The following is a 24,671-nucleotide window of genomic DNA, read 5'->3' as shown; positions in this document are numbered from 1 at the left end:
GCAGTGGACAGCGGCCGAGGCGAGTGTAGGGGCTGGTTTACTGGGGTGGGGGTGGGGTCAGTCAAAGGCGGGGCTGGCTAGGGTGGGGTAGGGCAGCAGCTTGTCCGGCCCCCGAGAAACCCAGCTGGAGTCTAGGGCCTCGTCCGCTTCAAAGCCGAAGTCTTCCTCGACCTTAATCTGGGGGAGATGAGAACAGGCGTGAGAAGGGCCCCGGCCTCGCTGTTCTTTCCCAGGCCAGACGGCGTCCTCTGTGCACCTCACCAGAAGTCCCGGCATCCCCTGCAGTGTCACCGCCCTCCCCTGCCTTCTCTCCCTCCTCTGCCGGCCGACCCTCCCCGGTTATCTTTTCTTCTCCCCAGAGCTGCCTCCACATCTTCCTTGCCTCCACGCAAGCCCCTTGCCTGGCGTCTTACAATGCTTTCTCCTTCCCCGGCCAACACCAGCCCTGTCCAAGCCTTCCAGCTCTCCCAGCCTTGCAGGGCCCGGCCCCGCCCCCCCGCAGCGCAGCAGGGAAGCCCAGGAGCCTCAGTCCCGCCCTGCGGACCCCTGGACTCCAGGCTGCCCCCACCTGCACCGGGGCCAGTTCTGGAGTCAGCGCAGCTCCCACTCGGCGGCCGTCCCGGGGTGCTCGCCGCCTCTTCCGCCCGCTGGGCCCCTCGCCAGGGGCCGGGCTGCCAGGTTCTGGGGGTGCAGGCGTCCTTCTAGGCGGGGACAGCCCCTCTTTCTCTGGAGGCTCGTTCTCGGCGTTGCCTGGGGTGGGGGCGTCTGTGCCCTGGCTGCCCTCGTCCTGGCAGACAGGGAGGTGGGCGCGTGAAGGCTGCGTCCTGGGCTCCCGCTTCTCCCAGCCCACCCGTGGCCGCATCGCACTCACCTCCAGCACGATGGTGAACTGGCTGGCGCGGTAGTCATCACCGTAGGAGTCCAGCACTCTCATGAGGAACCTGCGGCCGGAGAGAAGCCGCCGGGGGGCAGCTTTATCTTCTGGCGGTTAGGAAGGGGGCCCACGACAGCCCAGCTCTGACTGAAGCCAAGGCTGTCCTGGACCCAGAAGGTCTGAGACACCCGGGTGGCAAGCACTTGAGACAGCCAGTGGGGCTCTGGGCAGGACCAGGTGACCTGCACCTCCGCTCCTGTTCTGTAATCTGGAGGTGACAACCCCACTGGGCGGCCCGCTGACCACGACACTGCAGCTTGATGACAGCTCTGCAGTACTCGGCTTGTAAACGGTCAAACGTAAGTTATTATTTTCATTACTCCCTGGGAGGCGGGCCCGGAGCACTCTCACTGGTGATGCTGCCTTCTCTTCCCCACGCCTGCTTCTAAAAGCTTTTCGGTTTTTTGTTTGTTTTAAGCTCTGATTAGATGGTCCCCGTAAGCCAGCGCCTGGGTGGAGCGTTTCACGCGCACAGTCTCTTATTCTACAAGTAGGTATCAGGTGTCCTCTCTGTGCTATCCACCACGGAAGCCACTGATCATCTGTCACCATCCTTGAGCGTCTGCCACGTGGCGAGAGTGACTGAGGAATGGAAATTTTAAATTTCGCTTGATTTTAGTTAATTCAGATGAAAATCGAACCACGTGGCTACCAAGCACATGAAATGAGGCTCGTGCAACTGAGGGAGTGAATTTCCAATTTCACTTCGTCTTAATAAACTTGGCCTGTGACCACTGAGGAACTGAATTTTCAATTTCATTTGAATGAATTGAAATTTATTTTAATGAATGTTAAAATTCCACTTCAATGTAAAATAAAGTCACCACCTGCAGTTGGCATCCTGGACAGCACAGGTGTGGACAAGAGGAGGACCCAGGAGCTGAGCCCTGGCTACTGCAGGTTCAGGGTTTGGGGAAGTGAATGAACCAGCAAAGAGGCAAGAATCAATGGCCAGGAGGAGGGGAAACTGAGGCAGATGAGTGACCTGGCCAAGAAAGTGCTTCAAAGAAGAGGGTGTATCCACTGGGTCAGGTAAGTGGAGGGCTGGGGACTGACCGGGGGTCTCGGCATCATGGAGACTCTGTCATGAGGCCTGTTCTCCACGTTTCAGGGAGGTGGGGACCCAGTGGAGTGGCGGGCCGGCCCCAGAGCTCACTCCCCATCCGGGTTGCGGTGATCCGAGGCGGGAGGCTCAGCTGACCTCGTCCCCTGTGGGCTCCCATTTAACCCTCAGCAGCCTTGTGATCTCAGTGTTAACCCTTAGTTGACGGGGAACTGGGGCTCAGAGAGGGGACGTGGCTTGCCCTGAGTCACACAGCAGAACGGCGCTCGAAGCTGAGTCTGTGGCCCTAAGTCTGGTCTCCTGCCTTCCGCTGCACTCCATACAAAGGGAGCACACCTCTCCCCCAAGGCCCAGGGCTCAGCTTCCTTCCAAGGCCCAAGGTGGTGGTGACAGGGGTTGGGGAGCAGAAGCAAGCGATGCAGGCCCAGAGCAGGTGTGCAAGGGGTTACCTCCGCTCCTGCTGGAGTCTCCGAGTTATCCTCTGTACCTGATGGAGCCTGTTCAGGACCCGCTCGTTCACCTGCGGGGAGGTGGGAGAAAACACAGGTCAGCCGGACTCCGCATGCTCAACACGTGGTGAATGGGGCCCAGCTGGAGGGCGACTGGCCCAGGGCCATCCCGGGGCCCCCAGGGCCTGCTCCTTCCCCCTCCTCACTGCCTCTCTTGCTTCTCTCCCTCATCCACGCTGCTCACACTGGCCTCCAAGCTCACGCTTGAGTCCCCTGACACCGTCCTGTCCTGGGGGCTTTCCACGTGCTCTTCCCCAGGTGCCTGCCTAGCTCTCTCAAAGGCTGCACTCAAAGGCTACCTGCTCAGACCTCTCGTTAATTGCAGCAGCCCCTCCCCCACTTCCCACACCAGAGCGTCCCCCTCCCCCCCCCCGCCCTCTCAGCTCCACTTTTCCATCGCCTATAGCCTGTCTCTCTATGCAGTGTTCTCACTCTCCGTCTCCCCCAACAGAACAGAAGCCCCAAAGGACCAGGATTTGTGCCTCTGTCCCCGGTGCCTTGAGCAGACCCTGGCAGAGGGGGTGCTCCCTAAATACTGTTAAATAAATGACTTCACCTAGTGATAAAGTGCTTGAAGGACACCAAACTGGTAGATATGCTGGAGATAAGGGCAGGAGGTGGCCGCTTTAGTTAAGGTCATCCGAGGAGATGTGTGCCCAAGCGTGAAGGAGTATGTTCTGCTCCTGCGTCAGAAAGACCTGGGTTTGAATCCCAGCCTGCCACTTCTCAGCTCTGTGACCTTGGGCAAGTTACTTAACTTCTCTGAGCCTCAGGTTTCTGCACTGGTAAAAGGAGAATAATAACAACGTATTCCTGGCGGGGGACGGGGGAGCTAAGAGCAGAGGCTCAAATGCAACTCCATTTGAGCAAATGGTTGAGTCTCTTTGGACCCCAGCATCCATCTGTTAAAAAGGGCTCAGGATGCCTGCTGCTTGGGGGGCGCTGAAAGAGTTCCCAGATGTCCCTGCGTAAAGCCCCCAGAGCAGGCCTGGCACGCAGTGGGTGCTCACAGGTGAGAGTGCTTGCTCTGACAGCACCACCCTTGCTGTCAGACCCTGTGAACACACAGTGACGTGAGGAGTCGTGAAATCACGGGGTGGTGGGGGGAGAAGAGAGAGGAGTGGTCATGGAGAGAAGAGAGGTTGGGGTGAGCTGAAGGATGAAGCGGAGGCAAAAGCTACCTGGTAAAAGATACATAGTATCTGGTTTATGTATATTATGTAAGTTTATATTAACACGTACATAAAACCATATTACAGAGTGCTGCAGGGACTTCCCTGGTGGTCCAGCGGTTAAGACTCCACGCTCCCACTGCAGGGGACGCAAGTTTGATCCCTGGTTGGGGAACTCAGATCCCACAGGCCACACAAACAAACAAACCAAAACAAAAAACACCAAACAGTACTGCTAGGGACGTCATCAGGTTAACTGTCATCAGGTGTGTGTCTGTATGTCTGTCTGCTGGGTCCGTAGGGAGGACTGGGACAGCTGGCCACAGGGTATGCATAGGTGCAGCCTCTGTGCAGCTTCAGGGGAATATACTTCAATGCCTGGAGCTGACCTGCTCCAAGCCCACTGCCCTCAGCCTGGCATTCGAGTCCCCTCCCCAGCGTCCCCATCAGACCGGACAGCTCTCCAATCCTGAGTAAGCCCTACGCCACACAGAGTCCTAAACGTACCTTTCCCTCCAGCTTGACGTGTTCCTACTTAATCTAAGACTTGATTCAAACCTCACCTCCTTATTAGTTCTCTAAGTCGTCTCTCTCTCTCCCTCTCCTTGACTTCTACTCTAGCTCAAGCCTTCTCCTCTCCTGCCTGGGCCACTACACCAGCCCCCTTCCAGAACTCCCCCACCAGCATTGTTACAGGTTGGATGGTGTCCCCCCAAAAAAGGTGTGTTGGAGTCCTAACTCCCAGTGCCTCAGAATGTGACCGTATTTGGACACAGGGTCTTCACAAAGGTAATCAAGTTAAATGAGGTGATTGGCCTTAACCCAATATGACTGGTGGCATCCTTATTAAAAGAAATTGGGATATACACACACACACAAGCACGGGAAGATGAAAGCAGAGATCTACAAGCAAGGAACACAAAAGATCTCCAGCAAACCACCAGAAGCTAGGGAGGATGCCTAGAACAGATAACAGATTCTCCCTCACAGCCCTCCGGATGAACCAACCCCGCTGACACCTTGATCCCAGACTTCTAGTCTCCAGAACCGTGAGGCAGTACATTTCTATTACTTAGCCATCCGTTTGTGGTTCTTGATACAGCGGCCCTAGCAAAAGAGTCCAGCCAAATTCAGAGAGTCTTTCAAGCACTGACCCTGTCCCTCCCCTGTTTGAAACCTTTTGATAGCTCCCCATCACTCTCAAAAAAAAAAAAAAAAAAAAAAAAAAAAAAAAAAATCCAAAGCTCTGGCTCTGGTGTTTGTGGCCTTTGAAGATCTGGGCCCTGCTTACTGCTCCATCCTCATTCTCACCAAGGAGGCTAATGCAGTGATTCAGCAGAAAGAACCTGAGGCTGGGCAGAGGCGTGGGGATGGAGGGGAGGAGAAGGACCCCAGAGAGATCTGAGAGGCAGGACACAGGACAGGAGCGAATGATGTCAAGGGTATGGGAGATTTGAAAAGTTTGATAGGTGGGCAGCAAGAGAGGCACCTGTGAAACATCAGTGAGCTGATCTGGGTTGTCAGATGATGCTCCTAGAGGAGACATCTCTCCAAGGTGCCTTGCACAGTGCCTGACATATAATAGGTGCTAAATAAATTAATAATGAATGAATAAGTGAATGGAAAATTCATTCAGCCGGGCAAGGAAGGCTGGGCATCTAGACAGGCAGAGACTGGGAAGGATTGGTAATAGAGGCCAGGGGACCCCAAAAGAGGGGAATCCACACTCACCTACCTGCTCGATCTCCCGGCAGCGTCGACCTAGCGCCTGGTACTTCCTGCGGTTTAGTTCCCGCTGGCGCCGCCGCCGGCCCCGGGCTGCCTCTTCCTCTTCATCTCGCTCCCGGAGCCCGGAGCCACCCAGACCCCCAGACACAAACTCCACTTCTGTCTCAAGCTCGCTCTCCAGGATGTGACCACCGAACAAAGGAGGCAGCGCCAACTCTGAGCCTGGCGGCGCTGAGAACTCTTCAAAGCCCACAGCTGCCATGGTCCTGTAGGGTCAGTGGGTTCAGGGACCCTGAATACCTAGCCCTTAGTCCCTCCTCCCACAGACCAGAAGCCCAACTCCCAGACCCCTCCTCTCTCTGATGCAGGAGTCCGAGGCCCCCAGCCCACCATTCCCAGGATCCAGAAGAGTTCGAGCCCCGACCCCTTCCTCCCAGGATCCAGGAGTCCAGGGCCCCAGCACCCGCTTCCCAGTATCAAGGAGTCCAGACTTCCAGCCCCTTCTTCCCCGAGTTCCACGGGGAGTTCAAGCCCCCCAAGCCCTCACTCAGACCCAGGAGTCCTGACCTCCAACCGCCTCGCCTGTCAGATCCAGGAGTCTAGACCCGTAGCCTTTTCCCCCAGGATGCTCGAGTACGGACCCCAGTCCCTACAAGAGTTATAAGCCAAAGGAGTTGCAGGAACTGCAATCCCCGTCAGTCCTCCGCGCAGAAGACCGCTCTTATGCAGCCGCAATGTCTTTTGGGATTCGTAGTTTTCCCCAAATCCACTCACCCTTCTCTCTGCTCCAGTTCCATCTCTCTCCGACTCCGGGGGCCCCGGGCCTCAGAACTTCCAACCTCGCTAACCTCTAGGTTAAGTCGCTCGCAAAACTACCTTTCCCATCAGGCTTCACGACCCCAGCATCCGGGACCTTTGCCGCTATGCCTTCTGGGAGCTGTAGTTTCCTATTTCCGGCTCCGCTCCCCAACCCCTCCACCTCCACCTCGACTCCTGGCTGAAAGCCTTGCTTTCTCGTCGAACTCCTCCACCAGTGGTCTGAGTTGCCCTCGACTTTATTCTTGTCTTGACACCCTGTCGTCAGATTATGGCGATTCTCCGCTTATCAGGCTCAGTCCACAACGGGCGTGAGCCGGATAAAGCGCCTCTTCTCTCCGGATCATCCCTTCTCCGCCCAGCGGCAGGTGCTAATAAAGTTGTTGTTCCAAACGCAGCCAGGAAAGACGCGGTGCAGGGGCCAATCAGAGCGCAGCTTTGCTTCGACGACGGCGCATGGTTGAAACGTCATCAGTGAGCGTCGACCGCTGCTGGGAAGCTAATTTCTTAGAAACCGTCGTGCGAGAAGAGTAGAGGTGAGTGTGATGGAGACGAGGGAAGGGCGGGAGGTTGGCTTCCTGGGTCTGGGGGAGGAAGTGTGTAAGGAGAAAGGCGGGCCTTCGTAGACCGACTAACCAAAGGTCTCAAATGCTCCTACATTGTTAAGGCTCTGGGGATATAGCGGCAGCAAAAAATCGTTCCCGGCCCTATTAGCGCTTTGCATGGTGCCTGGGGAGACAGGCTTAATCAAGTAATTACTTAAATAACCACAAATGTGTGAAGTGCTTTAGGGTACACACAGGGCGTGCGGGGTGTATATCACCAAGCAACTTATCTACTCTAGAGTGGGGTGCGTGGGTCAGGGAGCTGGAATATGAGAACTGAAGGATGAAGAGGTGTTGAGCTGGTAAAAAGGGAGGAAATGAAGACCTAAAGTGAGGGGAAGAAGTTGGTAAGCGAAAAAAGTGTGAGAAGGATTCAGGGGCATGGGGAATAGTGGCGGGGGCTGAGGCTGGAGAGGTTGGCTGGCATCAAGCGGAGTCGTGGTGCCTAATCCGTGCCACGTGCTGCGCTGGGCGATGGGAATAGTGTGCAGTGAACAAAATGGACACAGTCCCTCTTTCCTTACAAATTTAAGCTTAATGGGGAAGATGGACATTAAACAAAACGTTAGAAATTTAGAGAATCTCAAGTGTTGAAGTGAACTGAAGGGTTCATAGGATGTATAACAGCAAGATAGCATCTAGTCTCAGGGTCAGAGATAACCCACGCTGCAAGAAATAATGTTTGTGCCCTTACCTTTGGGATGAAAAAATAATATATCCAGAGAGCCGGAGAAAGGAAACCATAATGTGGTTGGTATAAAGATTAAATAAAGTTCATTCATTCATTTGCCCAATATTTCTTGTATACCTACAACGTGCTAGAGATTCTGCTAGATGGTGGAGATATAACGGTGAACGGACAGATAACCACCCCTGGTTTTGCTTACAGTTTAGTGGGGAAACAGAGAAGAGAGGACAAGAAGAGATACTTGAGTCTAATGTATGGAGAGCAGATCATGTCCAATAAAGGACAAGTTCCTCTTATTCAGAGAAAGCAAGAGTAACGAGAGTTTTAGAGAAAGATGTGTGTGAGATAACATGGGTGCGTTTACAAGGAAAAGCTGTGTCTTATAAAGAGAAGTGAGTATAAAGGGGACATTGCATCTTAGGGAGAAAGGAGGGTATGAGGGGAGACTGAGCTCAGAGACACCGAACATCCAGGGGTCCTAAACCGGCAGCTCAAGGGCCAGATCTTTCCTGTAGTCGTTTAGTTTGGCCTTTGCCATGGTGGTCTGTTTAAATTAGCCACTTAAAAAGAAACTTTTCAGACTGGGAGGTTACACATAAAAATTCTGACTCTCTTACTTTTCTTGAAAAAAATTAGAAAACCTGGCAACATGGAGCCCGTGTTCCCACTGGCAGGGCGTGTCTGAAGCGTCGCGTCAGCCGAGCTCTCACATCAGGCATGATTCCCTCGCTCTCCAGGCTCCACTTCCCCAGTTGCCCAACCCCCAGCCTGCTTCTCACTTATGTCACCCACTTAGCCTCTGGGGACATGGAGGTTTGCAGCCTCCGTTTGTCTTTCTGTAAATTTTATTTTATTTCTTTATTCTTTTGGCTGCACCACGCAGCTTGCAGGATCTTAATTCCCCAACCAGGGATTGAACCCGGGGCCACAGTAGCGAAAGCACCAAGTCCTAACCGCTGGGCCGTCAGGGAATTCCCCTGTTTTTTAAGTTCTTTTTTAATTTCATTTTTTTATTGAAGTATAGTTGGTTTACAATGTTGTGTTAGTTTCAGGTACGCAGCAAAGTGATTCGGTTATACATATACGTATATACCTATCTGTTCTCTTTCAGACTCTTTTCCCTTGTAGGTTATTACAAAACACTGGGTATAGTTCCCTGTGCTGTACAATAGGTACTTATTGGTTATCTGTTTTTTATATAGTAGTGTGTACATGTTGCATTTGTCTTTTTTTTTTAAATTTTTATTGGAGTGTAGTTGGTCTTCAATGCTGTGTTACTTTCTGCTGTATGGCAAACTGAATCAGTTATACATATATATATATTCGCTCTTTTTTAGATTGTTTTTCCATATAGGTCCTTACAGAGTATTGGATAGAGGTCCCTTTGCTATACAGCAGGTTCTTATTAGTTATCTATTTTATACATAGTAGTGTGTATATGTCCATCCCAGTCTCACATTTATTTCTCCCCCCCTTCCCCCTACATTTGTCTTATTGAAAGAGGAGAACAGGAAGAGGGAGCATTTCTTATTTTAATAATAAAAAAAAAGCACTGGGGAGGACAGAGTGGTGGGGATTGTACCTTGTAGAGTAGTGCTTCGCAGCCTTTGCAGCCTTTTCCACTGTGTGGGATTCACCGAAAATACTAATATTTGTACAGCACCTGGGGGTAGGAGCTGCTCATAGCCCGAGGTGATTGGCCTGGAGGCTCTAGACATTTTAGGCCCTGCCTGGTTGTCCTGATGGCTGAGGAGATCAGGGTGTCTGTCACCCATTTGGGGCCCAACAGTTGGTGGGGAGGGGCCTCTGCTGGTGGGGGGAAGGAAAGGATGTGAGGAGAGGTCTTATCAAGGGAGGGGATGTATCTTTTAAGTCTTAGCGAAGTGGTGGTGTGAGGGGTGTGCAGTGTCCTGTCCAGTGAAGTGAAGGTGAGAAGGGTGGGTAGTGTGACTTATGACTGGAGACCATCTGGTTCTGGGAAGTGGGTTCATGGATTCATTCAGCAGGCGTTTCCTGAGCATCTGTTATGTGTCAGGCGCAGTTAGGAGCTAGAGAAAAAAGCAGAAGAGTGTACCTGTCCTTGTGGAGCCTGCATGCTGGTGAGGTTGATCAAGAAGGACCAGGGCCACCTGGCAGGGGAGGCCTGTCCCAGTAATGAGTGGGAATCCCGCTCGCCCTGCCCGCAGGCCTCGGGATGTCTCTGGCCGACGAGCTGCTAGCTGACCTCGAGGAGGCGGCAGAAGAGGAGGAAGGAGGAAGCTACGGGGAGGAAGAGGAGGAGCCGGCGATCGAGGATGTGCAGGAGGAGACCCAGCTGGATCTTTCCGGAGATTCGGTCAAGAGCATCGCCAAGCTGTGGGACAGCAAGATGGTGAGAGGAGCTCCTGGGGGGTGACACGGGCAGCAGCTCCTTTGCCTGGAGAGTCCCGGCTTCTGACTCTCCGCTCCTCCCCGGACAGTTCGCTGAGATCATGCTGAAGATTGAGGAGTATATCAGCAAGCAGGCCAAAGCTTCGGAAGGTACTTCTTCCTCCCCGTCGCCCTCGCCCTCGCCCGCCCCGGCTCTGCTCCGGCCAGGGCCCTTGGCTCTTTTGCTGCTGGTGACTTTGGAAGTTGGCCCTTCCCGTCACCCTTTGCCAGAGCCCTCTTCTTCTCTTCCATCCCAGCCCAGTCCCCTTCTCTCCTAAGAGTGTACTGCATTCCAAAGCTGGTAAGTTCTTTCTAAGTTTTCTTTTTTCTTTTTTGCCCGTGCTGCACAGCATACGGGATCTTAATTCCCCGGCCAGGCATCAGACCCAGGCCCCCTGCAGTGGAAGCGCAGAGTCCTAACCACTGGACCACCAGGGAAGCCCCTAAAGCTGACACTTCTTAAGTCCTTGCTCTGTGCTGAGCGCTGGCTAATTGTGATAGGATTTATCTCAAGGCTTCCCAAACTTTACTGATAACGTGATCAGTTATAGAGTTTTGCCACACCTGTAAAACACTTATTATTTCACTTTTTTTTTTTTTTTGCGGTACACGGGCCTCTCACTGCTGTGGCCTCTTCCGCTGCGGAGCACAGGCTCCGGACGTGCAGGCTCAGCGGCCATGGCTCAGGGGCCCAGCCGCTCCGCGGCATGTGGGATCTTCCCGGACCGGGGCACGAACCCCTGTCCCCTGCATCGGCAGGCAGACTCTCAACCACTGCGCCACCAGGGAAGCCCTATTTCACATTTTTAAATCCACATACTTTTTCCTTCAGTTTACGCAAGAAGGAAAGATATTGCTACTGTGGATGGAAAACTGGTGTCATTTGTTAAATAGAAAGTAACCATGAAAATATAAAAAAATATCCATAAAAGTTATTAAAATCTCTCCTCACTTCTAACTCTGGGCAAAGCTGGGTTGTCTCTTGAGTGTTCAGACCAGCTCTAAGAGGACAGTGCTGTCATCACCCCTGTTTTTCTTGGAAAGCTGTGGCTCTTGATTTGAATTCCTAGGCAGTGGGAAGCCAAGGGAAGCTTTTTGGCACAGGAATGGTATAGTCAGAGCAGAGTTTCAGGGAGACTTACTTGCTCCATCGTTTCTTTTTTAAAAAATTAATTAATTAATTAACTTGTCGGCTGCGTTCGGTCTTTGTTGCTGTGCGCAGGCTTTCTCTCTAGTTGCGGTGCGCGGGCTTCTCATTGCGGTGGCTTCTCTTGTTGTGGAGCACAGGCTCTAGGCACGCGGGCTTAAGTAGTTGTGGCACACGGGCTCAGTAGCTGTAGCTCGCGGGCTCTAGAGCGCAGGTTCAGTAGTTGTGGCGCACGGGCTTTGTTGCTCCACGACGTGAGGGATCTTCCTGGACCAGGGCTGGAACCCGTGTCCCCTGCATTGGCAGGTGGATTCTTAACCACTGCACCACGAGGATTAAACTTGAAACCTTTAAAACTTTCTTTAAAGTTTTCGTGAGGCGCCCTGCGGGCCAGGCCTGTGTGGGCCTCTGCTCTCAGAACGCTCAGGGGCTGGCGGAGCAGTTACTGGTGGGCGGCGCCTGCTGGGGTGGAGGGAGCCCAGGACACTCGGGAGCCACAGGAGGAGCTGGCTGACCCTGCCACGGTCAGGGAGGAACTGATGTCTCAGCTGGACTTTGAAGCATGAATACACATGACAGGCCAAGAATGGGGTGGCGGGGGGGTGCGCCCAGGGAAAGAGAGCTGCACCTGCAAAACCTTGGACATCCATAGTGGTGGGGAGGCTGGCAGGGCACCAGACCCTGCGGGGTTTCAAATGCCAGGCCAGGGAGTCATGGGGAATCATAAAAGTGACATTTCCTGGTGTGGGCCAGGCTCGGGGATTTTAAGTCAGACCCAATCACACCCCATGTCTGGTGGGGAAGGTGGACATGAAACACCTCAACCTGGGTGGTGACGGTGTCTAATGGATGTGGCAGGAGTGTGGCAGAGCACAGAGAGACAGCTGACCCCTCCTGAAAGGTGCGGGAGGGGTTCTTAGGCGCCTTGTGAGCCTTGAGGACGTGGAGGCATTTGAGCATCAGGATTCGGAGCGCAGACTCGGGAGTCAGATCTCAGCGCTGCCATCTGCTGGCTCTGTGCCATCAGGCCGAGTCCCTCCGTTTCTTTCTCTGCAACGTTGGCCTGATTTAACACCAACCTCCCTGGCTGGTTGTGGATAAAATAAGTTAATGCCCGTAAGGCACTTATAACAGTATCGTATGGCCAGTAAGTCGTGTCTGTGTCAGTTGCTCGTGATAATACTGTCATCATTGTCATTATCGTTGTTATTATTAGCGCTTGAAGGGTTTTCCAGAAACAGACACGAGGAAGGGATGTACCAGGGAGAGGGAACAGCATATTCAAAGGCCAAGAGAAGAGTGAAGCAGGCCAAGTGTTCAGGGCACTGTAATCAGTCCTTTAATGGCTGGAATGAAATAAAGCGGGGGTGTGATGAGAGGATGGGGCCAGGAAGGTGCAGAGACCAGACTGGAGTCACTGAGTCAGCAAGTGTCCACGGAGCGACTGCAGTGGGCCAGGCGCATCGGGGTGCAGCCACAGGAAACAGACCCAGTACTTGTCCTTGCAGAGCTTCCAGCCTTTTGGGAGGCCTCAAACATCACTCTGGGTAGCTGGGCTGTTAGTCTAAGGGTGTGGTGAGCCCCAGGAGGGTTTCGGTCCAGGGCGAGATGGGGTCAAGTCTAGACTGGCCTGGAGGGAGAGATGGGAGGTTTGCAGATATGCAAACCTGCCCCCCAGTTTCCTCTTCAGCCCCTCCCTGCTCCTCTCCAGCTGCATCCCCAGTCTCCCTGAGCTGTGGGATCTGGAACGGGGTGGGTGCATAGACACACACCCACACCAGGCTCTTTCTCATCCTCACAGTGATGGGACCGGTGGAGGCGGCCCCCGAGTACCGGGTCATTGTGGACGCCAACAACCTGACGGTGGAGATCGAGAACGAGCTGAGTGAGTGCCGGGAAGGGCAAGCAGAGACAGCCCTGCCCGGTGTCCCCCACAGCCTCCTCCCATCCTCAAGGGAGGGGCAGGCAGGATCACAGGCCGTCTTCCCTGCTGGCCTTTCCCAGGGTCCTGCCCCCAAGCCCCTGTATCAGCTGGAATCCAGGTTCAGCTGCTGTAACAAGTGGTTACGTGAGAAGGAAGCATATTTTCCTCTCATATGAAAGTCTGGATGAGGAGTCCAGGCTCTTTCTGTCTCATTGATCTGCCATCTGTTTCATGGTACAAGGTGACTGCCCACCTCCAGCCATCACCTCCACATCCTCATCAGCAAAAAGATGGGAGAGAAGAGGAGGGCACATTTTTTTCCTTTGAGGGAGTGGCCTGCAAGTTGCACATGTGACTTCAGCTCACATCTTGTAGATCAGAACTAACTCCCATGGCTGCATCCAGCCATAAGGGCAGCCGGGAAATGTAGCTTTGTGCTGTGTGTCCGTGAGCCCAGCTATAATTAGGGGTTTTGCTACTGAAGGAAGAAGGGGAAATGGGTACTGGGAGAGCCAGCAGAGTCTGCCTGCCCCTCATTGGGCTCCTCTCCGCCCTGTCCCCCTTAGACATCATCCATAAGTTCATCCGGGATAAGTACTCGAAGCGATTCCCCGAACTGGAGTCTCTGGTCCCCAATGCACTTGATTACATCCGCACCGTCAAGGTAAATGAGAAGAAGTGGGCTCCCCGACGGCCACTAATGTGAAGGGGCGGCGGGGCCCTGCTCTCGGACCCCCAGGTTTAAGGGGAAGGCTCCCCTCGCTCAGCCTTGGGCTGGAGACGGGATGAGACTCGGGGAAGCAGTCCTAAGTGCCAAGACCCCGAGACGGCAACAGGCCCTGGAGCATTCTGGGAACGAGAGGAGGCGAGGAGGCGGATTGCAGAGGCCCTGGGTCTTAAGGGAAAGTGAAGGCGGGCTCACCAGTGCGCAGGGCCCCCCATGAGTCCAGGGGCGGATGGGGGCGGTGGCAGGGGATGCCCACCCAGGGAAGTGACGCGGTCAGACCCGCACTCTGAGTGGCCATGGGCTGCAGGCCTGTGGCGGCAGCGGGTCTTCCCTGGGTGGCCCGTCTGCTCAGCTCTGCTTCCGGGTCAGCCCGCACGGGGCAGACGGTGCAGATCCTTTGAGCAGCGGAGTTGCCAGGAGTGGGGGGAGGCAGGGGAGTGCCCCGGGTACAGATGGGGTGGGTGCAGGAGCACGAGAGGTTCTGGAGCTTCCTGAGTCCCAGGCCCCTGTCCTGCCCTCTCGCCCCCCAGGAGCTGGGCAACAGCCTGGACAAGTGCAAGAACAACGAGAACCTGCAGCAGATCCTGACCAATGCCACTATCATGGTCGTCAGCGTCACTGCCTCCACCACCCAGGGGTGCGCACAGGGGCCCCTCTGATGGTGCACGGCGGTCTGGGCCAGCGGCATGGCTGTCAGTCTCAGGGGGATAGGGCACTTCAGCTCGCAAGCCAGGCACCGTGCTGGGCTCGGGGCTCCCCGGGCATGAGAAGCCAGCCTCGCCCAGGGTTTCGAGGGTGAGGCAAGGGGCAGGCCCGTAATTAGAAGTGTCCGTCTCTGGCGTGTCATCCCCTTGCTAGGGTGAATGCCGGCTCTCCACCTGCCCCTCTGGCGTCCGTGCTGCGCCTAGGAGAAGGGGCCATTTGTCACCGCAGAGCAGAGCTCTGGAATGGTTGATCGCAGCGGTGACCGTGCTCCGAGGGAAGCGGCAGGGTGGTGGGCCGGGGTGGCCAGCAGGGCTGAGGCCTGCAGGGTGTGGGGGGCCTCGGCGGGAGAGCGTTTCAGGAAGAGGGAGCGCCTGCAGAGGCCCAGCTCTGGCATGGCCTGGGCAGGGGCGCCTCCCACAGACGGAGACAGGACGGGGCAGTGCGGTGGCACCGCGGACTGGTTCCCGGCAGCCCTGGCTTCCAGGCCTCAGGGCCGGCAGGAGCGGTACCTGTGGTGAAGCTGCACACACGTGTGCGCACACACACGCAGCTGGGAGGACGCGGGCTCCCGGGCCACGCAGACGGGACACGCTGAAGCTCGAAGATCGGGTCCGTCCCAGCCTCACCCCCACCTCGCCCCCCTCCCGCAGGCAGCAGCTGTCGGAGGAGGAGCTGGAACGGCTGGAGGAGGCCTGTGACATGGCGCTGGAGCTCAACGCCTCCAAGCACCGAATCTACGAGTACGTGGAGTCGCGCATGTCCTTCATCGCGCCCAACCTCTCCATCATCATCGGGGCGTCCACCGCCGCCAAGATCATGGGTGAGGCCTGTCCCCACGCAGTGACGGCCCCGCGGGCCATGTGACCTTGGGCAAGTCTGTTCCTCTTCTGTAAAATGGGGATTTGGCCCTGGGGCCCCAGGACCGTGTCCCCTCGCCCCCACCCTCTCATCTCTCCTGGAGACCACAGAGGTCGGCCAGCTTGCTCTTCACACAGACATGGAGAAAGGATGGGGGCCCTGAGCCTGGTCAGCGCCCGCATCCCCAGCAGAGCTGGGGCCAGACAAGCCGCAAAGGGGAGAGGCGGCGTGGCTGGTGGAAATGCTGGGCCTCGCAGCAGCTCCCAGCTCTGCCGTGGCCCCACAGGGCCGCCGGCAGTAGTAAAGTCAGCTCTCTGAGCCTCAGTATCTCCACAAGACGGGGGCACTGGGCCTGGCAGTGGGTGCCTTCCTCCTCGGGGGCTCTCTGCGGCCTCAGAGTGCCCCCTCAGGCTCCTGGCCCCTCCAACCGAGAAACATTTCCCCGGGGAGTTGGATAAAGCAGCCGTATTCGTCAGTTCAGGCTGCTGTAACAAAGTACCATAGACTGGGGGGGCTTCAACAACTGAGGTTTATCCTCTCACAGTCTGGAGGCTGGGAGACTGAGATCAGGTGTCAGCAGGGCTGGTTCCTTCTGAGAGCCTCTCTCCTTGGTGTGTAGACGGCCACCTTTTCACTACGTCCTCATGTGGTCTTCCCTCCACGTGGGACTGTGTCCTAGTCTCCTCTCGTAAGGGCACCAGTCCTATTGGATTAGGGCCCATCCTGTGACCTCATTTCACCTTGATCACCTGTTTTGTTTTGTTTTTTTTAATTTGGTCGTGCTGGGTCTTAGTTGTGGCAGGCGGGCTCCTTAGTTGTGGCAGGCGGGCTCCTTAGTTGCGGCTCGCCAGCTCCTTAGTTGCAGCTTGCATGTGGGATCTAGTTCCCTGATCAGGGATCGAACCTGGGCCCCCTGCATTGGGAGTGCTGAGTCTTAACCACTGCGCCACCAGGGAAGTCCCTGATCACCTCTTTAAAGACCCTGTCTCCAAATACAGTCACATTCTGAGGTGTGGGGAGGGGAGGGCTAGGACTTCAATGTGTGAACTCGGCGGGGGGACACAGTTCAGCGCAGAACACAGTCTTGGGGGCAGGTGTGTGCAGAGTTGCAGGTAGAAGCAGTGGTGTCGGGGAAGGACAAGCTCGGGTGTGGATCCTGCTTCCCCCCTCGCTGACCTCATGTCTTTGGGCAAACGGTGTCACGTGCCTCAGTTTCCCTAGTGGCGATTGGGGGTTGTGCTAGTTTCCTGTGACTGCTGTAACAAATGACCACGAACCAAGAGGCTTGAACGATGCAGTTTATCATCTGACAGCTGTGGAGGTCAGAAGTCCACCGTGGGCCTCACGGGGCTAGAATGAAAGTGTCGGCAGGGCTGTGGTCCTCTATGGTGGGTCAGGGGAGGAAGCCGTTCCCTGCCTTTTCCAGCTTCCAGGGGCACCTGCATCCCTTGGCTTGTGGCTCCTTCCTCTGTCTTGAAAGTCTCCTCTCGTGCCACTCTGACTTTGCTTTTCTCTCCCACTTTTGAGGACCCTCGTGATTACATTGAGCCCACCAGGATCCTCCAGGATAATCTCCCCTTCTCGGGGTCCTTAACTTGCCCGTATCTGCAGAGTCCCTTTGGCTGCATGTGGCACTGTAGTCGCAGGTTCCGGGGATGGTGATGTCAGTGACCATGGGGGCTGTTCTGCTCCCGCACGGGTGTTGGAGGCTTGTTTCAAGGACTCGTGTGTGTGATGAGACCATTTACCTAATCCTTGAAAGCGCCCAGCACAGGGCCCCGCACACAGCAATCCCACCTCAGAGGTAGAACTACTTACAGTATTTACCTGCAGCTCCTCTTCCCCTCCCCCATGCCCGCAGACACGCTCAAGGGAACCCAGAGGTGATTCACACCCAGGCCCTGTTGTCGCGAGCCCGCAGCACGGTGAAAACCACTCTGAGGCCGGAGCAGGGCCTGTGTGGCTTCGCAGACTTGGGTCAGGTTCCTGTTGGGCCAGTCTGCTCACTGTGCACTCTAGCAAGTTGCTTCACCTCTCTGAGCCTCCTCCAAACCCCTCTCGGAGGCGGGACACGTCGGCCCTCCTTGGCGGGGCCGCCTCGGGGCTCCAACCAGAAACTCCTGTGAAGGTGCAGCGCACGGCGAGCCCCAGACAAATCCCCCCGGTCCTTCTGAGCCCCTCCCTCCCTCTGTCCCGCTGCAGGGGTGGCCGGCGGCCTGACCAACCTCTCCAAGATGCCCGCCTGCAACATCATGCTGCTCGGGGCCCAGCGCAAGACGCTGTCCGGCTTCTCATCCACCTCAGTGCTGCCCCACACCGGCTACATCTACCACAGCGACATCGTGCAGTCCCTGCCCCCGGTGAGTCCCACCCCCTTGGAACCTTATGCTGTGCCCCAAAGGGCACCCCCTCCCCCTGCTGCTCCTCGAGTCCCAGGGGTCTCTGCTGACGCCAGGGGTCAGGACCCTGGAGGACGGGCCGCGCAGGGTGTACGAACAAGGACGCTGGAGCTGACAGGCCAGGCTGGAGTTCTGATCCCCCTCAGGCTCCCCGTGTGTAAGTGGGGTGAACTGAACCTGCTTCATGGGGTCGAGACGAGGACTCACTCGTACGAAACGCCTTGACATCAGGCCTCGCACGTACAAAGCAGCGGAAGCGTTAAGCTTGTGAGTTCGGGGTTCCCAAGACCACGGTCAGGTTCAGTGGCCACTAGAAGGACTCAGAGAGCTCACCTTGAGCGGATCCACCCAGGGCTACGGTTTATCACAGTGAGCGCACCCAGAGTAACGCTGGCCGAGGGGAGGCACGAGGGCAGGGTCCTCGGGGCTCAGTCTCTGCCGAGGCTCGGGGGCACAGACATGGCTGGGACACCGTGACTCAGAGACCCCACCCTAAGTCACAGCGCTGTTCCCTGGCTTACCCAGGCCCCTGCCAGCACAGATCACCACCCAGGAGCCAGGGCCAAGGCCAGACTTCTTAGGACAGGGTTAAATTCCCCTCTACGCCTAGCTGCTGCTGGCTTACTATGTTATTATTATTACTGTTATTCTTCTCTTTATTATTATTGCTACCATTACCATTACTACTGGTCACCAAGACTTGGGGCTGTGGGTGTTACAGGTACCATCGTGGTGTTTCTCAGAACCCGGCCCCTACCTTTTGTGGCACATGACACCATTTTTGGTGATACACAGATGGATGTTTTAAATTTTAATGTAGGTATTTTCTCCGTATTTGATAATCTTCCATCTGTTGTAATGCGATTCAGCCTTCTGTGCAAACGGGGAAGTAGGTTATCGTTATCACCGACAATGATGATTTGTTACTGTAACACGTTATTACAGTAAGGCAATAGCGGTAAAGGTGAAATGCTGACAGGCAGAAATGGAGACGGGGGCTAGAGTTGTGGAAACGCTGCCATCTGATTGCATCTGCACACTGACTCTGCCTTCCTGTCCATGACTGCAGGATCTCCGGCGGAAGGCGGCCCGGCTGGTGGCTGCCAAGTGCACGCTGGCAGCCCGAGTGGACAGTTTCCATGAGAGCACGGAGGGGAAGGTGAGGGGCGGGCGGCGTCTGTCCGGGTGGTATGTGGTCTGTCTCAGGGAGAGCTGTCAATAGAGGACCCAGCACAGCGAGCGCTGTCCTAACAGGGCAGAGGCGGGGGTGTTGGTTGTGGCCCCTACCGAGGCCAGCGTCCCCTCCCCCTTCTGTACGAGTTTCCCGTTGCTGCTGCTGTGACAGATTAACCACAAGCTTAGTGGCCTAAAGCAACACAGGGTTACTGTCTTTGAGTTCGGTAGGTCAGAAGACCACGGCGGGTTCCCTGGCCTGAAATCAAGGGGTTGGCAGGGTTCATTCCTTCCGGAGGCTCAAGGGGAGGATGGCTCCGCTGCCTCTTGCAGCTTCCACAGGCCGCCCGCGTCCCTTGGCTTGTGGCCCCTTCCTCCATCTTCAAAGCCAGCGTAGCATCTTCCCAGCTCTCTCTGACTCTGCTTCTGTCTCCACATCTCCTTTGACTCTTTTAAGGACCCAGTGATTACACTGGGTCCACACTGATCATCTAAGGCACCCTCTCCCCGTTTCCAGATCCTTAACCCAGTCACATCTGCAAAGTCCCTTTTGTCAGGTAAAGTGACACATTCGCAGGGACCATAGAGTTGGTTGTGGACACCTTTGGAGGAGGGGGAGGTATTTATTTGCCTACTGCACCAGGATCTGTCCCCTCTACCAGAACTGTCATTGTTCACGTAATTATTCCATCAACCTGTGTGCCTTGGCGGACTTGTTCTGGGAGAGTAGATGTTTTCTGTCTTGTGCATTATTGTTTTCCAAGCACCCACCCTGGCACCGTGGGTTCAGAGGTTCAGTCTCTCTCTGACCACTGGCTTGGATGCTGGGGGTACAGCAGTGAACCACACAGACAAAAGCCCTGCCTCCATGCCATCTCCATTTTGGCTGGGGGCAGGCCGAGAAGACACAAGCGGCAGGTCTGCGGTGCGTCCAGCGGTGCTGAGTAAAGCCTGGGAAGACAGACGCGGGGCACTGGGGGTGGCGAGGGAGGCGAGACTGATTAACCTGGAACTCGGGGAGGGCTCCTCCGAGGAGGTGAGGGTTTAACATAGACCTGAGTGCAGTTAGCAGGCGAGTCCCGTAGATGCTGGGGGGAAGGGTGTCTCAAGCAGAGGGAACAGTCGGTGCACAGGCCCTGAGGCTGGAGCACAGCGAGCTCCAGGGAGAGGAGGCTGGCGGGATGGGGGCAGATCACGTGCAGCCTCTCGCACCCTGGGGAGAGCTTGGCCTCAGTGGGGGTGCTGATAGGGGGCCGATTTGGGGTCCTTCCTGAAGGGAGAGCCTGGCGGGACTCTCGGGGTGTGGCCGACTCCAGGGCATCGCCACTTACTGACCTGAGGAGAGCTGGGGCGGGGGGCGGGCGCGGGAGCTCTGTCTGCTCCATTGCCTGTGGGGCGCAGCATTGAGAGGAGAGGGCTGAGCCTGCGATACAGTGTGGGAGCATCGCGTGGTAGGTGCGACTTAAACCCGCAGAGCCCAGAGGGTCAAAGTCCTCCAGGGCCGCGTGGGAACGAGGGGGACGGGCGGACAGGACAGGCCCGAGGGAGCAGCTGCAGGACCCCCACCCCGTCCTCCCCAGGTGGGCTACGAGCTGAAGGATGAGATCGAGCGCAAGTTCGACAAGTGGCAGGAGCCGCCGCCCGTGAAGCAGGTGAAGCCGCTGCCTGCACCCCTCGACGGGCAGCGTAAGAAGAGAGGCGGCCGCAGGTGGCGCCCGGGGACCAGTCGGGCCGGGACGGAATGGGAAGGGAAGAGGCTTGCACCCTCCCAGCTGACCCCCTGCCCTGTCCCCAGGTACCGCAAGATGAAGGAGCGGCTGGGGCTGACTGAGATCCGGAAGCAGGCCAACCGCATGAGCTTCGGGGAGGTCAGACCCCACCCTGCTCTGCCCCCGCTCCCTGCTGCATTCCTTCCTCTCCACCTGTGGCCATGCCCCCCACCCCCAGATCTGGGACAACACCTTAGCCTCCTCCCTGGTCCCCCCACCCCGGCCTCCAGTCTCTCCCCACCCCATCCACCCGGCACCGGCTCCCCTCGCCCCGAGGCTTCCCATCCACCCAGGCACTGGAGGCTGTTCAGGATCAGACCCCTGCAGGCCTCCCAGTCTCGTGTCCCCCCACGCCCCGCACACATGCCCTTCCCCAGGCTCCACCCCTGCCAGGCTCTGGTTACCCGAGCCTCACCCTACTGATCCTGCAAGAACTAGCTCAGATGCCCTTTCATCAGTGAAACCCATTTCAGTTCTTACACCACACACACACACACACGCACGGCCCCTCTCAGCTGTGAGCTCAGGGAGCAGTAACGGGACCTGACTTCCTTGCTGGGGCCCCAGCAAGGCTCACTGCACTCGGGGCCCAGTAGGCGCCTGAATAGGGCCGGCCGATGGGGTGGGTGCGTGGGCCTCTAGCTGACTGAGGAGGCAGCTGGCACCCGACGCCTTTCCCTCCCACCAGATCGAGGAGGACGCCTACCAGGAGGACCTGGGCTTCAGCCTGGGCCACCTGGGCAAGTCGGGCAGCGGGCGGGTGCGGCAGACACAGGTGAACGAGGCCACCAAAGCCAGGATCTCCAAGACGCTGCAGGTACGGCCGCGGGCTGGGGCGGGGGCTGAGGGTGAGGGGCTGCGGGCTCGGGCGCTGGGCCCCAGCCACAGTCTGCACCTCCCCGGCCCTCCCCACAGCGGACCCTGCAGAAGCAGAGCGTGGTGTACGGCGGCAAGTCCACCATCCGCGACCGCTCCTCGGGGACTGCTTCCAGCGTGGCCTTCACCCCACTCCAGGTACCGGCCCCCCTTGGGTCAGGAGGCCCAGGGAAACCCCCTTCCCCTCCTGGGCTTCAGCTGCCTCGCCTGCATAATGAGCACACGACAGGGCCCCTCTCGGGGCTGCCGTGGGGGGAGTGGGCACCGATGAAGCCCCTGAAGGGCGTATCTGGGTTCCCTGCACTCGGTGAAGTTACCAGGGACCAGTTGGTCTCTATGACCTCGAGCAGGCTCAGTCCCTCCCTGAGGCTCTGGGTCCCCACCTTCCAAGATCCGGTGGCTGGGGCCACCTCAGGGCCCCGCACAGGAAAGGTCCTAGGTAGGTGGGCTGGGCAGTCGGGACCCCAGCCAACCACCAGAGCACAGGATGGAGCCAGGGCAGGTCACTCCCCTGTCGGGTCCGTGCCTCGGTTTATTCACCCACCAAATAGCGCTGGTGTGGCCCTCGGGATCTGAGGAGCACCAGCTCATTCCCTCCATCAGCAGGTGTCTGCTGAGTGCCTGCTAAATTCCGAGCGCTGTTGCAGGTGCCGGGACAAAGCCACAAAACAGAGACAGGAAGTTTTGCCCTCCCAGAGCTTAGGGGGTGGCAGGGGGACAGATAACTAAGATACATAGTGTACTGGAAGGTGGACAGTGCTGGAGACTGAAAGGACTAAGGGAGATGGGGAGCCTCCAGGGGAGGCCTCAGCGAGAAGATGAGAGTCACCGTGTGTAGAACATTCACAACAATGCCTGCCACGCGTCGGGTCCCCAGGGCTGGTCGTTAAATCCTTGGTGGGGTTGGTGCAATTTGTGCTGGGACTGCAGGCAAGCCACTTACTTCTGGGACTCAGTTTCCTTATTCAGGAACCGAACAGGATCAGCTGTTCTCCAACGGTGGTGTTTTTAAAGTCTCCTGGGGAACCTGCTAAAAATTCAGATGCCCAGATCCTCCCCTCTTCCCCCACCCCCCAGCCCACAGAGTCAGAATCTCCCAAGGTGGGGGAGATTTGGGGGCTGGCAAACTGTCCACATGTTTGCCCAGAGCCCAAGGACCACTGGGAAGGGCCCGTGGGCCCCTGACATTTCATGATTCCTTCACTGGGAGCTGGGGGAGCTGGGCGGGGGCATTGTTAGGGCCCAGGCCCGTCTCCCCACCCCATCCCATCTCCCTCACCTGCCCAGGGCCTGGAGATTGTGAACCCACAAGCAGCGGAGAAGAAGGTGGCTGAGGCCAACCAGAAGTATTTCTCCAGCATGGCCGAGTTCCTCAAGGTCAAGGGTGAGAAAAGCGGCATCATGTCCACCTGAGGGGCGGTGCCCTGGGCCTTCTCCCGCTGAAGGGACACAGAGGCCCCACCTCTCTGAAGGGATCGGGGTCAGGATGGGGCTGGGAGGTTCCGGCAAGGAGAGCCGCCCCGTGCCGGCCGGTGCTGGGACTGTCCGGCGAGGCACGGGAGAAGGCCCGGCCCCGGAGCACAGAGATCGCCGCCCCGCTCACACAGCCAGCCTCATCACGCGTCTTTTTTATTTTAACCGGGAAAGGAGATACCTTTGGAATAAGTGCAATTAAAAGCACATTATCAGGATCTGTCCTTGGCGAGTGATCGTTTGTCGAACCCCCCGGGCGATTTGAGGAGCTACGGGGTTTGGGGGGACAGAGCTTGGGCTCCCTGGAATCTGGATCCAACCCCGGGCCTGTCACCTCCTCATCGTGCAGTCCCGGGAGGAGAAGAGCCCTCTCCATCTCCAGGCCCCTTAGAGAACCCCGGTCATTCTGACGCCCCAGCTTTCAATGCAGGCCGCCCTGGGTGGTCGTGGCATCTCATGCAGTTGGCCTCTGCCGCCTTCCAAGCCTCCACACTTCAACCACCAGGCGCACCTGTGAGGACGTAAAAGATGCCCAGGAAGCACTTAGCACTGGGCTCAGCGTCAGGGCCCCACGACCGGGCACTTTTGTTATTCTGTCCAGTGTCTGCTGAGGACTCCCCCTCCCACCCTGGTGTGCCAAGCCCCGGCAGGGTGGAGCAGACAGGTGCCCAGGCCTGGCAGGGACTCAGTGCTATGAAAGTTCCTGCCTGGTAAAGAGAGCACCGTGCCGCCAGGGGTAGCCTACCCCATGCTGGGAGATGGGCTTCACAGCTGCTCACTTACCTGAACGGTCAGCACTTCTCTTAATTACCCAGGAGGACCAGCCCCGGGGGAGTGATGCCTCTCTAGCTCGAGCTTTCTCCCTGGGTCTCTTTCTGCCTCACTGGGTCCTATCTGAGATCTCTCTCTTTCTGTTCCTCTCTCTGGGACTCCCCCATCACCACTAGGGGCTCTGTGTGTGTCTCCGGTCCCCAGTCCCTCCCTCAGCCCAGGGCTCTGTCTCTGGACCTCAGAGGCCCTCTCTGAATCTCTCCCCTCCCTCACATGAAAGAGTGCACACCGGGGAGGTTCTTTCCAAAGGCCAGATTACTCCAGGTCACATAACTGTTTCCCCAGATTTATCCCTGAACTTTAGATCAGCCTTGCTTAAAAGTGATGACCTTTGCTGATCTCTGTCTCTGGGGGTGCCAGGGAAGGGCCGTCTGTCCACAGCTCTTCAGAGTCCCCATCTCCCCTGGCCAGACTGAATCGAACGGTGGAGGGGGCAAGGAGGTGTGAAGAATCTCAAGAAGGAATCTGAGTCACCTGGCCCTGCAGTCCCGAATACTCTTAGAGTTTCTCCAAGTTTCATATGCCTCAGAATTGCCTGGAAGGACTGTTAAAACGGGTTACAGGGCCCAGGTTTCCGATTCAGTTGGTCTACGGTGGGGCTCAAAAACGTGACTTTCTAACAACTTCGCAGGTGGTGTTTATGCTGCTGATGCAGGGACCACACTTTGAAAACCACTGCTCTAGAAAATCCTCTTATCAGATTAGTGGCATGTTGGAATCATCTCAGGAATTTGCATTACTAATGTCTGGTTCCCATCCTGAGAAACCCTTATTTAATCAGTCTAGGGCAAGGCCTGGGTATCTGGATTTTTTTTAAGCCCCCAGGTGATTCACACATGCAGTCAAATTTGAGAACCACTGCTCT

At 56.7% G+C, this 24,671-nt stretch overlaps 3 protein-coding genes across 4 annotated transcripts in view; 1 reads left to right on the top strand and 2 right to left on the bottom strand.

Moving 5' to 3' along the window:
• LOC132416835 (NACHT, LRR and PYD domains-containing protein 2) overlaps positions 1-24,671 on the bottom strand; it is a 1,001,898-nt gene that overhangs the window by 235,412 nt on the left and 741,815 nt on the right.
• Positions 4-6,574, bottom strand: TFPT (TCF3 fusion partner). 2 transcript variants are annotated; one of them, XM_059999108.1, is made up of 6 exons: positions 5,974-6,075; positions 5,414-5,672; positions 2,447-2,517; positions 872-941; positions 569-787; positions 4-177 (listed from the first exon to the last, which is right to left on the bottom strand). In XM_059999108.1, the coding sequence occupies exons 2-6, from the start codon at positions 5,666-5,668 to the stop codon at positions 58-60; spliced, it is 735 nt and encodes a 244-aa protein (XP_059855091.1). In that variant the 5' UTR covers positions 5,669-5,672; positions 5,974-6,075; the 3' UTR covers positions 4-57. The 2 variants fall into 2 exon arrangements, with proteins under 2 accessions (XP_059855091.1, XP_059855090.1); XM_059999107.1 differs by lacking the exon at positions 5,974-6,075 and adding an exon at positions 6,181-6,574 and having other exon boundaries at positions 5-177.
• On the top strand, positions 6,695-23,050 carry PRPF31 (pre-mRNA processing factor 31). Its single transcript, XM_059999112.1, has 14 exons — positions 6,695-6,758; positions 9,702-9,886; positions 9,975-10,035; positions 12,873-12,956; positions 13,562-13,659; positions 14,253-14,359; positions 15,078-15,247; positions 17,488-17,645; positions 18,754-18,843; positions 20,438-20,565; positions 20,653-20,725; positions 21,315-21,443; positions 21,542-21,640; positions 22,790-23,050. Exons 2-14 carry the CDS (start codon positions 9,710-9,712, stop codon positions 22,913-22,915), a joined length of 1,500 nt encoding a protein of 499 aa, XP_059855095.1. The 5' UTR covers positions 6,695-6,758; positions 9,702-9,709; the 3' UTR covers positions 22,916-23,050.

This window comes from Delphinus delphis, chromosome 20, assembly GCF_949987515.2.
Source record: "Delphinus delphis chromosome 20, mDelDel1.2, whole genome shotgun sequence".
Classification (NCBI taxonomy): domain Eukaryota; kingdom Metazoa; phylum Chordata; class Mammalia; order Artiodactyla; family Delphinidae; genus Delphinus; species Delphinus delphis.
Note: the sequence above shows the minus strand (reverse complement) of the source record. Positions and strands in the feature narration are given on the sequence as shown.

Coding starts and splice junctions, on each gene's coding strand:
- TFPT (XM_059999107.1), bottom strand. CDS start 6,203: ATGGAACTGGAGCAGAGAGAAGG. Junction 942..2,446: donor AGACTCCAGCAGGAGCGGAG/GTAACCCCTTGC, acceptor CTCCGGCCGCAG/GTTCCTCATGAGAGTGCTGG. Junction 178..568: donor CAGAACTGGCCCCGGTGCAG/GTGGGGGCAGCC, acceptor CATCTCCCCCAG/ATTAAGGTCGAGGAAGACTT.
- PRPF31 (XM_059999112.1), top strand. CDS start 9,710: ATGTCTCTGGCCGACGAGCTGCTAGCTGACCTCGAGGAGGCGGCAGAA. Junction 18,844..20,437: donor ATGAGAGCACGGAGGGGAAG/GTGAGGGGCGGG, acceptor CGTCCTCCCCAG/GTGGGCTACGAGCTGAAGGA. Junction 20,726..21,314: donor ACCGCATGAGCTTCGGGGAG/GTCAGACCCCAC, acceptor CCCTCCCACCAG/ATCGAGGAGGACGCCTACCA.